General features: G+C 37.2%; 1 protein-coding gene across 4 annotated transcripts in view; it reads right to left on the reverse strand.

Moving 5' to 3' along the window:
• Positions 1-13715, reverse strand: part of sgcd (sarcoglycan delta) — a 906913-nt gene that overhangs the window by 11748 nt on the left and 881450 nt on the right. For all 4 annotated transcript variants that reach the window (XM_062973866.1, XM_062973867.1, XM_062973869.1 and 1 more), the window contains one exon: positions 11136-11259. In XM_062973866.1, coding sequence (XP_062829936.1) covers positions 11136-11259 — 124 coding nt within the window. The remainder of the gene's footprint in view (positions 1-11135; positions 11260-13715) is intronic.

Here is a 13715-nt window from a genome sequence, read left to right on the forward strand (position 1 = left end):
ATTAATTGCCAGGATAAGAAACAAAGGGGAGACTATTTCAAATATAAGAAAGATTCAAAAAATCTTTGAAGTCTATTATAGAAACCTCTATAAAAACACGCAGATAGATACAAAAAAAATAGATCAGTACTTAGCAGATATGAAGGTCTCCAAACTTTCTGAAAGCATGAAATCAGACTTGGATAGACAAATTACATGGGAAGAACTGAACTCTGCCATTGATAAGGCCAAGCTAAATAAAACCCCAGGTCCGGATGGTTTCTCAGCTCTGTTCTACAAGTTGTATAAAGAAGAGTTAGGCCCGTTACTGCTCTCAACTATGAATCAAGTGCTCCAAACAGGAGAGATGCCAGAGTCCTGGGAGGAAGCCACAATAGTTCTGATACCCAAACAGGACAGAGATACGGAACAAGTGAAGAACTATAGACCTATCTCATTAGTCAATAACGATTATAAGTTATTTGCTGTAATCTTAGCAAACAGGTTGAAACAAATCTTAGTAAAAATAATACATGGGGATCAAGCAGGCTTCCTTCCAGGCAGACACCTGAGCCAAAATGTAAGAACTGTGCTAAATATAATAGAATATGCCGAACAAGACCCAAGCAGAGAGATTGCACTATTGTTTTTAGATGCAGAGAAAGCATTCGACAACGTGCGGTGGGAATATATGTTGAAAGTGTTGGAGCTCTTTGGAGTGGGACAACATTTTAGAAGGGCCATAGGAGCCATTTACTCTAGACAAAGGGCCAAGCTAAAAATAAACGACGAAATGACAAATTACATAGAAATTCAAAAAGGGACTCGACAAGGGTGTCCTCTGTCGCCGCTACTGTTTATTTGGATATTAGAAATTTTGAACATCAGAATTAGAGAGACCAGCGAAATCAAAGGAGTCAGGGTAAAAGGATACGAATTTAAAGGGAAGGCTTATGCAGACGATTTGGTCTGCTTCTTAAGGGAACCATTAAAAAGTACATGCACATTATTTGAGGTTATTAACAAATTTAGCATGGTGTCGGGCTTCAAAATCAATAAGGAGAAATCGGTTTTTCTAACCAAAAATTTATCCAATTGTGATACGGCTGACCTAGAGAAACTGTCTAACTGCAAGGTAGTGCCAAGAGTAAAATATCTTGGACTATGGTTAACTAACAAAAACAGCAAACTCTATCAAAATAACTACGACAAAACGTGGAAGGAGATAAAAGGAGACCTTGAAAATTGGCAAAGACTCCAACTTACCTGGCTAGGGAGGATTGCTGTGATTAAAATGATGGTGCTACCCAAAATGCTGTTTATGTTTCAAAATTTACCAATTATCAAGGGGGTAAAGGTGTTTGAAAACTGGAAGAAAGATTTGGTTAAATTCATTTGGAATGGGAAAAAAGCTAGAATTGCCTATAGGAATCTTATTGATGTGAAGGACAGAGGGGGCCTGGCACTCCCAGATCTCAGATACTACTATGAAGCTGCTAACTTTAGCTGGCTAAAGGACTGGATTAAATTGGACAACAAAAAATTACTTAAATTAGAGGGACACAATTTAAGATATGGCTGGCATGCTTATCTATGGGATGAAAAGGACAAGGTGAATAAAGAATTTAAAAGGCATATTATAAGATCCAGTCTCTTAACAACGTGGAAAAGATACAAGAAGGGGATAGAGCCCAAAACCCCTCTGTGGCTGCGCCCACTTGAAGCAGTCTTGAGACCAGCTACATGTATTGAAGTTGGAACGTATGAGGAATATTTAGTTAAAGAAAGAGGGCAATGGGCACTTAAGGGCAGAGAAGAATTAGGGTTAAAAGACTGGTTCAGTTTTTACCAACTGCATGATAGATTTAGAAAGGATGCGGCGGTGGGATTTGCATCCAAAAAATCCGAGTTAGAATGTATCTTTGACAGAGGCAACAAAGGCTTACTCTCAAGGCTTTATAAATTTATTCTAGACTACAACCTTGCAGACAACCAAATAAAAACCGTTATGATCTCTTGGGCCAGAGACTTTGGTAGAAACATAGACCTGGAAGAATGGGAATATCTCTGGAAAAAGGGGTTTAAATTCTCTCTGGCCGGCTCAATTAGAGAGAATATGTTTAAAATGTTCTACAGAACATACATAACTCCAGAGCTTCTGGCGAAAATAGAGAAAACAGAAGGAGGGGCCTGTTGGAGATGCAAGAAAGTAAAAGGAACATTCTTCCACACATGGTGGACCTGTAATATAGTTCAAGAATTCTGGATAAAAGTGGTGAAAGAAACAAATAATATGATTACCAATAAGGTCAAGAAGAACCCCGAGACATGCTTATTAGGTTTATTTAGAAGGCATATTAGCGCAGGAGATGAAGAAATTTGCCAATATTGTTTTGTTGCGGCAAGACTAATAATCGCAAAAACATGGAAGGGGGAAGAAGAGCTAAGTATTAGAGATTGGAGAGACAAACTGGGGGGATATATCCAAATGGCCAAGCTGACAAATAGCAACAGAGGAGGAAATAATGAGGAGTTTGCAAATAAATGGAGGCTGGCACTTGGGTATTTGGAAAAGAAGACAAAGGTAGATTTGATGACAGCCATAAAGGGGATTTAGCGAAAGAAGATACAGGGGTAGTTGACGGTCAGTTACGCAATACTTACTGAGGGGTATCGGAGGTCTAGGGGGTTGGGTTCACGGGCGAGGGGTAAGGGGGACAAGGATAAGTTAAGGTACAACAATGGTATAGCAAATCTGTGATTATCCATTAGTTTAGCGACACTACAGTGCAAATTGTTATACCTGTTTGTATTTTTTTTTGTTTCTTCTCTTTTTATTCCTTTTTTCTATTTTATTCCTTTTTCTTCTGCGGTTGTATATGGATACATGTTATTTTAGTTACTGTTTTTCACTTTCATTAATAAAAAAAAATGTGAAAAAAAAAAAAGAGAAGTGCACTTGGAAAGGACCAGGCACAGAGCTTTTTCTATTTCTGCCCCTGCCTTATGGAATGCCTTGCCGCCCTATATGAGAGCCATGCGTGAGTTGGGGCCTTTTACCCTAGCACTCAAGACCTGGCTCTTTACTAGAGCTTTTAATCTATTTTAATTTTTTAATCAATATTTGTATGTATGTATTTTTATCCTTTAAAATTTTATCTTGTAAATCGCCTAGAGCATCGTGGATGGAGGGCGATTAATAAGTAATTAAATGATGATGATGATGATGATGATGATGATGATGATACGAGCCATTTGTTCATGAGTTTTATACCATCTTAATACCATCTTTTTTCTAATTTGTTATATTTTTCTATTTTTATTTTATTCATGTTTTAAATTATTTCCTCTATTTCTTGTATCGTTAATGATTTAACCCCATTCCATTTATTACGTATTGCTCTGTAAACAATTTCCCTCTCTGCACTCCTTATCTTATTGCTCTTGGGATGCAATTCCTCAAAAGCCATGTGGTTGCATGGTAATGAAGAGGGATGATGTGGTCATTTTGTGGTTGCCCACCAAGGCACATCCAGTCACTGACTGGCTGTCCACTATTGTCCCCTTTCAACTCAATGTTTCTGTATGTGTGTGTTCTGGCATCAGAAGAGTAACACAAAGGTGCTGGGGGTTACCCCAAACCAGAACTTCTTAAACTGTTGGTCCCAACCTTAGGTGGTGTTGCAAAAGGCTCCCTGCCCCCTGTGGCAGAGTAGGAGCTGCATCCTTACATCATCACATTAGTGGTTTACAGAATAGGCATAGCATTTGCACCCACTTTCAGTCCTGTGGCTGCATCCTGCAGAAATCCTGGGAGCTAGGTAATGGAGGATTGGGAGGAGAAAAAGGATGAGGACAGGAAAGAAGTGATGTAAGTGTGAGCCCTGCCAGCCTCTCCAGGCATATACTGTATGCCGCTTTGAGTCCCACTTATGAGAGAAAAGTGGGATATAAATAAATAAAACTGCCCTTCTTTCTCCCCAATTTTACCCCTTTGCTTGAAGAAAATCAAATTTTTTGCACCTTAATCTTCCTACAGAGTTTGGCTTGCAATAGGATGGGCCCTCTGTATCCACGGATTCAACAATTTACAGCTTGAATACATCTATATATCTCAAATCTTGACTTTGCCATTTTATATAAGGGACATCATTTTACTATACTCATGTATATAATGGGATTTGAGCAAACATGGTTTTGGTATCCCTGCAAGTCCTGGGATCAAACTCCAGGGCCACTGTAATTTACTTAAGGAGTTTTATGTACTTGGAAGTTAGTCATGCCCGAATTGTTATTGCTGTGGTACAATTGGTCCTCCATATCCACAGATGTAACCATCCAATATTCAAAAAAGTTTGATTTGTATACCTATTTTATATACTTATATATCTGGGGTCATATACAACTATATTGAGCAAAAAGGGGTTGCAAGTTGAAAGAGTTTAAGAAGTCTTGCTCTAAACAATGGAGTTGGATTCCACCATCTGCCTTGTGCAATGAAATACACATATAGGTTTATATTAGTTTTATACCTTCTAATCATGTTTTTTTTAAAAAATTTTTTATTACATTCCAACAATTAAGAAAATTTTAGCGATGCATGTCTTATTTCAATATACATAATACCAAAAGTAAGTAATGCTTAAATGACATTTTAAACGATCCTTTGGAATGTAACTCCCACCCCCCTCCCCTCCCCCATTCCCCCTCCCCCCTGGAACAGCAATTCAATATATTATCATTGTATCATTTTAACTGTGTGGAATGCCTGGTTCAAGGTGGTGTATCTTTCGTCTCCATCTATTTTGTTAATTAGGACTGACCATTTCCTGAACCAGTCAGGTTCTTTTAGACAATTTGTATATTTTCTTTTCCTTTGATTAATGAAATCATTGATGATATATTCTGATATATAAGACCACCAAATTTCTACATTCCATTTTGTCTCATCCCTCCATCCTCGGGCTATTGTGGCTTGTATTGCGGCTGTCATATATTTTAGAATCTCGGTCCAATTATTGTTATCTTCCCTTACCTTTATTGTGAGGGACATAAATCTGGCTTTGTCCCATATTAATTCTTTCCCCATAATTTCTTCCATTTCTTTTCTTATTTTGCGATAAAAGATTTGAATTTTTCTACAGTCCCACCACATGTGGGAGAATGAACCTATTCCCCCACATTTATGCCAACATTTGTTCGAGGTACTTCCCGTTATATGAGCCAATTGTAGGGGGGTTCTATACCATTTTGTGATTATTTTCCTTTGTGTTTCTTTGATCCTTATATGATTAATTTTATGAATATTATTGATCCATGACCCAATTAGTTTCTCAGTAAAGTTTTTTTCCTGTTTCCAGATCTCTGTAAGCGTTTCTTTCGTATTATAAGTTAAGGTAATTAGTACATCATACCATAGCCCAATCATTCCTTTATCTGTTTCTAATTTCCTTCTAATTATTCTATCCAGGGGGGTTTCACCTACTTCTCTTCTTTTCATGGCCTGGACTTTACTGGACAAACCTAACCATGCTATCCAGTTCCCTTGGCCACATTTATCTTTTATTTTATCCCACTTTAATATTTCTCCATTGGGGTCCATAAGGTCCCCAATCCTTTTAATACCATTTTCCTTCAGTGCCTTAATTATATTCCTAAATGTCTTGTCCTTATTTTCCAATGTTTCTAATGGGAAAGGGTCAATTTTATTTATTTGTAATTTAGTTTGCCATTTTTTTCCAGATTGACAACATTGTTAAGCAAGGGCCTGCTTTTATGTTCTTTAGGTCTTTTATATCTATTCTCTCTCCCATTGATGTTCCCTTTAGCCAATTATTTGCTTCCTTTTCTATTTGCACCCATTTTTTTGACCCTTCCAATTCGAATTCTAGTAATCTCACTAGTTGACTTGCCTCATAGTATAATCCCAATGAGGGAGCCCCCCATCCACCCAATTCTTGTTTACTATAATATAAGAAGTTAGCAATTCTGTTTTTGTTTCCTCCCACTACCCATTTTTTGAAAGAGTTATCCCATTTCTTCAACAAATTGATAGGGATATTCACCGGGAGGGTTTGGAACAGGAATAAAAACTTGGGCAAGATCTTCATCTTGTAAATTTTTAGCCTTGAGGAGATATCTCGAAATTTTTTTCCCCATGAAATGATTTGTTTGCTCATATTTTTCCATAAATGATTGTAGTTCATTGGTATAATATTATTAATATTTTTTGGTATATCTACTCCCAGGTATTCCATCTTCTTATTCCCCAGTTTTATTCCCATGATGTTTTGAACCTTCTTAAGTTCTTCCCATGTTAGATTTTTATGTAGAATCTCTGATTTCCCTAAATTAATTGTGAGGCCCGAAGTTTTACCAAAATCCTTAACTGTTCTGACTATTGATTGTAGTGACTCCTCCACCTCCCCTAAAATTATCATAACATCGTCAGCGTATAGATTAATCTTGATGACTTCCTTGCCCACCTTATAACCTTTAATAGCTGGGTTGTTCCTTACTGAATTTGCTAAGGGTTCAATGGCCAATGAGAATAGGGCTGGGGAAAGGGGACATCCCTGTTTAGTTCCCCTGTTAATGTTTATTTGTCTAGTTTGTTCCCCGTTAACTAAGATAGTAGCTTTGTTTTCAGTATAAAGTTCTTTTATTACCTTACATACTTTCCCCCCCCATATTGCTTTCCTCACAGAGTCTGTTCAAATATTTATGTTCTAATGAATCGAATGCTTTGCAAAAGTCCAATTTTAGTATAAGTACTTTAGATTTTTTTCCTGTGGCATGATTCAGAATGTTCAGAATATTCCTTATAGGGTCTGCTAATTTCCTGTTTTTTATGAATCCGTATTGATCTTCGTGAATTATATCTGGGATTATATCTTTCAATCTATTAGCTAATATTTTAGTGAATATTTTGTAGTCCACATTGCAAAGTGATATTGGTCTGTACGAGTTAGGATCCGTTTCATCCTTATTTGGCTTTAAGATTGTGAGAATTTCAGAGAGTTTCCAAGAATTTGGTACAAATTGATTCCCCAATATTTCATTAAAGAGTATAAATAGGTTGGGAGTAATTTCATCTTTGAATATTTTATAAAAATTTGATGTAAATCCATCTGGCCCAGGTGATGTATTTGTTTTTAGGTTTTCTATTGTTTTTTCAATTTCTGATTTAGTTATTGTACTATTTAGAATAGATTCTGACTGTTTATTTATAGGTTTTCCCAAGAGGCCAATTCGTTTGGTTAAGTCTTTACCTTCGTAAAGTTTTTCATAATAACTAGCCATAATCTCCCTAATTTCCTTATCTGAAGCTTTCAGATGTCCTCTATCATCTTTCAGCTTGAGTATTCTGTTTCTAGCTTGTTTTGATTTTAGGACTCTGGCCAGCCTCTTCGAATTATTAATTGAGTTTATTTGATAATCGTTTTTAATCCATAGGTATTTTTTGTGGTCTCTATTTTATCTAAGTTGTCTAATTGCTGTTTTTTCTCTTTCCATTTTGTTTTATTCTCGTTTGATGGGATTTTTTGAAAACTAAGGAATGCATCTTCAACCTCTGATCTTAAATTCTGAATTGTAATCTTTTCTTTTCTATTGATTCCTATTTACATTGAAATACAAGTACCCCTTATGGTTGCTTTAAAAGCATCCCATAAGATCTCTTCTTTTATTTGTGGTTGTCTGTTAAAATGAAAGAATTCTTGAATCTGCTGTTTGATGACCTGTTTATCCTTTTCGTTAAAGGTTACCTTTGGGTTGAAAATCCATTTCCTTGGTGACTTTCTTATTGGGATTCCTAATTTTAACAGGAGGGGAGCATGATCACCTGGCCAGTGATTTCCCACTTTAACTTCCCTTATTGGTTGTATATTGTTAATTCCAACTATGAAATAGTCTATTGCAGAGAATTTTGTGTGCCTGTGGGAATAAAAGGTTGGGGTAGTTCCCTCCTCTCCTAATCTATTTTGAGCCTCTATGAGGTTCCATTTTTTAAAGTTTATTTTGCATTCAAGTCTGCCTGGATTCTGCCCCGTTTTTTTGGTTTGTTTATAGAGTTCCATATTAAGATCTCCCCCTATTATTATATCTCCTATTGCTTGTTTTACAATTTTAGCACAATACTTTTGTATAAATTCTAACTGATTTTTATTGGGGGCATAGATACTTACTATAGTAATTTCTTTATTATTTAATTTTCCCCTAATCATCACAAAACCTCCTTCCCTATCTACTATTTGTTTCTCTAACTCAAATTTATGTATATCCTTTATTAATATTGCCACGCCTCTTGCCTTATTTGACCCCCGGGATTCATATTGTAGTTCCCATCCATTTAGGTTCATCAATTTTGATGTGTCCTTTCCCTTGTGAGTTTCCTGGAGTAGGCATACATCTGCGTGCTCCTCCAATAACAACTTGGCAATTTTTTGCCTTTTAACTGGAGACGATAGTCCATTTACATTTATTGATATAACAATTATTTCATCCCCCATTAATCCGGTTCAAACTTTTCCCACCCTTTCCCCAGGTCTCTTCCACTATTTTAATTTGATTTAAAGCTGTTCCTAATCCCTGTCCTGAAGCCCTTTGCTTCCCCCCTCTGGATCCCTAGCCCCCCTCCTTGAGGACGGGGCTGCTTGGAAAGACCTCCTCGCACCCATCCAGAGAATTTTGAAGGCAGAGTCCCCTGCTGCAGCTTCCCTCTACCGTGTATTACCCCTTTACCCATATAACACCCTCTTATTACTTCCCATGTAGGCAGATGCAGACTTCTCTTCCTGCTTAATCAACTAATTAGCAAAACAAAATTAATGATCCAATTTCTAGATTCCCTTAATAAACATTGTTTTGTAAACACCTTAAGTTAAATTCCCTTCTTCAACTTTTAGTAGAGAAAGTACTTTCTTCTTGAGAATAGTCAGTCTTAAATCTCTTACAATGTATTAGGTGTTTTAACAATTATCACTGTCGGTTTAACACATATTTTATAAGCACTTTTTTTGTTCAGAGTGCATATACCACACCTCAGATAACTCCAGTCCCACTATTTATAGTTTCTTCTCGTTTGGGGCCTGTACTGGGATGCTTGTTGTTTCCCAGTTCTTTTTTTCCTAAGACCCTTCTTTTTTTTTAAATGATCTGGCCTCGGGTGAGCTTCGGCTCCTTCTTCTTCCTCCTCAGTTGTTGTGCCAGTCCCTTCATCTGGATCTGTATCAGCTGAGAGACTCTTGGGTGAAGGACAAGTTAATTTCAGCTCCTTTAGCATCTTATTTCCCTCTTGTGGGGTCCTCGCCGTGATTTTTTCCCCTCCTTTGTAGACAACAATAGTAGCTGGAAAGGCCCAGGTGTAGTTAATCTTCTCTGTTCTGAGTCTATCTGTAATGACCTTGAGAGAGGCTCTTTCATCTCTAGTTGATTTTGCCAAGTCCTGAAAGACTGATACTGTATTTCCATTATATTTTAAGTCCGGCACTTTTCTCAGGAACTTGTAGACTTTTAAACAGATGGACTCTCTGGCAAAAGCAATTATCACTGCTCTTGGTCTTTGTTTTTTGTTTTTATCTTTTTTAACATATGAAGAAATCCTGTGTGCACGGTCAATATCCCCTCCTGTAGCTGGAACCTGCAGTTCAGTCCACCATTCACTCAATGAAGTGATCAGATCATTATCACTTATATACTCTGGTATACCAAAAAATAAAAGATTCCTGCGCCGTTGGCGATTCTCCAAATCTACCACTTTCTGGTTCAAGAAGTGCACATCATTTTGCAAGGATTTTATTTTCGATTCAAAGCCTGTCTGTAGCTGGAGGATAAGCTGCATTTGCTCCTTAGTGTTTGTGACCTCAGTAGAAAGAAGCTCCATTGAGTTTTGCAGCCCTTGTACCATTTCCATCAATTTATCCAGCTTGGAATCAGTGGAATTAAGGTTTTCTGAAGCCATTCTAAAATGCTTTGTCTCTCGCTCTCCTTTCCCCTGTCCGCTCGACTGCCAGACGGCCTTATCTCCGGCAACTCCTGGCAGCTCCTGGCGGCAGTAATAGTTTATCTCAGGAAGCGTTTGAGAGTTCAGAGATTAGCTTTTAATGGCTATAACTTTCCTCCCCCCCACTTTCTAATCATGTCACCAACGTTATTCTAATCCTGGAATTAAGGACTTCAGCATTGCAGGCCAGAAAACCCGAGTGGGGCCTTTGTACATTTGATTTAATTTTACAAATCAAGCATTTACTGTGAGATGAGGAGGGGAGGAAGGTGGGATGTCTCATTTTGTAGACAATAGGTCATACGTGGTGCCTAGCAAAATATTAGGGAGAAGAATATATAGAAGAGCGATAGTATAGAAAGAGTTAGAAAGGATTGCTGCCTCTTTTTCTGATAGTGATATACACACACATGCTGCAGATAGATAGCTAGACTCAACAATAGGTTCAATGGGTCTACTGTAATGTGGAACTAACCAACAGGATTGCAGCCATTGCTTGATTCAAATCACAGTGCAGCTATTTATAAAGAACTCAAACAATGGGTTAATAAAAGAGAGGAAGGCACTTAGTGAGTAAGGTGTTTAAGGCAATGGACAATAGTTTAAATATAATCTCAGACTCTTAAGCATCTCCAGCAGCCTAAAAGATTTCTTTGACCACATTCCTTTTATCTGGATTGCTGTACAGATCAATACAGGTGAGTTAAACTCTCCTTATTGCAAAAATGGATGATATAAGATTTAATTATGCTAGTGAAGTAAATCTCAGTTTAAAGTGACAAAAGAAAAGAGAATTTAGTAGTACTGCACATTTTTACAGCTGCATAAATCTGTTTCTCACAACCAATGCTATTATCCCAGTACTTTAAAACTAATGAATCATTTTGCTGTTTTGTATAGAGGAAGTATAGTTTGCATACAATGAATTCCATCCTCCATACAAGGAGCTCTAGCATACTTGCTAAACCTTTCATGCTGCAACATCAATGGAATTGCTTAGTGAACATCATCATCCTATTTTTTAATTTTCAGATTATTAACAGATAATGGGCATTGTAGAACAATACATCAAAACCGCATGGACTTTAATGTAGGGCCCAGATCTTAATTCCTTTTGCTCATAGTTTTGATGCTGGCTTCATGTTCTACTTACCTCTCCATCTTTGGATTCCAGCTTGAGCTCTGTCCTACATGTGGCTTCCAGGTTGCCAGCCTCAGCATCTATTATAACTCCCTTGGGAGCCTCCATCACCAAAGAGCGGGTGGGTGACTCGAGTCTGTAACATGAAGAGAAGATCAGGTCATTTGCTGATTTATAATGGTGGTGAAAGAGAAGAGTGCTGGGGAGAGAACGTCATAAGTTAGGGATAAATGCATTAATTACCTTGAATATAATGTATGCCATTAAAAGCATATTTGTCTGGAGATTGCCTGGAAAAACTGTCATTCCGACATGGTGGCACTTCACAGCAACCCGAAGATCATTGCGAGTTCATAATAATTTCAGACCAAGCCTCTTTGTTTTCTCATTTAGAGTCTCTTTCAGGTATTTTTTCAGTGGTAACTGTGGAAAGCAACAGGTCTGTGTACTGTAGTCCTATCCTTTCCATTCTTGATTGTTACATGTTCATGAGGAAGGTCTGAATTGGAAATGTCATATCTACTTGGTAGAGTTCTGTGCATTGGCTTCAAATTGTATAGAGCTCTGTAATCATGTTTGGCTTAACAAATTGTCACGATATATTGAAAACATTGACTACAAAAATGCGTTGGATAATCCAGAACATTGGATAAGCGAGTGTTGGATAAGTGAGACTCTACTGTAAATAAGATCTGAGGTCCAGTTGTGTTTGAAACACAACAAGAAACAGGCACAAACGAAGAAGCAAGACCTGGAAAAGGTACATGGCTGGGAACTCACAAAGATAGATTAAAGCTAGGGAATGAAGATTTTCTGATAAACATTTGTCCTTCAGAAAAATTTACACCAAAATGGTATTTTGGACACAACTGGCTTAAAAAAAATATGGTATACAATTTCCAGATTCCCCAGTTCCTTGTTTCAGATAATTCACATGAGACAACGCCCATGATCCCAAGAATACAGATATTTTACACAAATGTTTTCCTGGCTCCACACACTTTATGATTTCTGATATCAACTGTTTCTTCAACAGGAATGGGAAAACAGAGAAGTATTGATAGGATGAAGCAGTCATAGGGTAAAAGGAATACCTATACATTATAGTTGCTAACTTTCTTTCAGAGATTATGCATAGCTGGAAAACCCATCATGTGTCAGAAAGCGAAAGGTTAGCTTCCAAGTTATATTTTAGTATTTCTTTTAAAAATTAAGGCTCAGCTGCTTAGATACCTTTATTTCTCTCACATTGCAGCAGAATACACGTAATTTACTTGAATGCCTGGTCAACTGATGATACAAATTTGAATTCAAATAAGGGATATTTTAATAAGAGGTTTATCTGTATCTGAAGCATTGTGCTATAAAAATACTTGAGGGTAGGAGCCTTCACTCACACTAAGAATGTTGTCTGGATTGTGTGAAAGGATTGCTCTAGGGAACTGGAGAGTTCTGCACACGTGGATAATTTACATTTTTCTGTGATTTTTCAAAATTAATCTTTACATTTAGCTCATGAGTAGTTGCAGGATCCTGATAAGCAACAAATGCACTGCAAATGAAACATCTTATTCAGGATAACACATCATACTTCAGATTAAATGGACTTCACTATGTGAAAGTTTACACTATAATAAATTTGTGAAGGTGCCACAAGACTCTCATGTTAATTTTCTTGGATGCCTTGACTGTCTCAATCCATTGATGCACCTGCAAGTCTTCTGTCTCTTCTACCCACAGAAAAAATAAATCATATGTAAGTAAGACAGGATATGAGTAAAAGAGATCAAGCAGAGTCAGTTTGAAATAGCATCAGTCAGTTCCTCGTTTCCAGTCAAATCCAACATTGTGAGCACACAGAAGAAGAAAAAACACTAACAAATTACTCAAGGATTCAAGTTAGAAGAAAGCATATTCTATTTCATTTTTTCTCATGTGATGTTTGCACCTCACTTTTCCTTCTAAAAGGAAGCCCCAAATAGTTTGCAACACACTTGAAAAATATAAATTACAATATGCATCTCAAGTAATTGTACTTTGTTCTCAGGCCTGTAGCCAGGATTTTGATTTGGGAGGGGCTGGGATTTTGGTTTTTTTGGGGGGGGCTGAGTCTGGGTGAGAGAGGATCTACCCTAGGAAACCTTTTGTATTGTTATCCCAATACCTCCAAGCATATGGGATATATTGAGGATGGTGATCAGATCATGATATGAATAAACGTAACAGTTTAAATAATAAATGTAAGGCCTTCTCACGGACCACCCTGTTTGCCCTTATTTCAATCCCACAACCTTCCCAGGTGGAGAACACCAGACAAGGCCTTCTCAATGGCTGGGCTTTGAGAACCCGATCCAGGGAGGCTACAATGCTGTCCTTTTATTGGTAAGCAAAGATTTTTTTTGTTATTGTTATTCAAATAGGCATTGAGAACTGAACAAAAGGACTTGTATGGGGTTGCTACACTACTTTAATTTCTTTTTGAGGGTATGTTTCCAATTGCTTAAATATTATTATAGATTAATTCTATTTTAATGTTAACTTTTTGTGTGTGTTTTAATTGCACATAATGATTTTAATTTATCTAAAAATATT

Source organism: Anolis carolinensis, chromosome 2 (genome assembly GCF_035594765.1).
Source record: "Anolis carolinensis isolate JA03-04 chromosome 2, rAnoCar3.1.pri, whole genome shotgun sequence".
Lineage (NCBI taxonomy): Eukaryota > Metazoa > Chordata > Lepidosauria > Squamata > Dactyloidae > Anolis > Anolis carolinensis.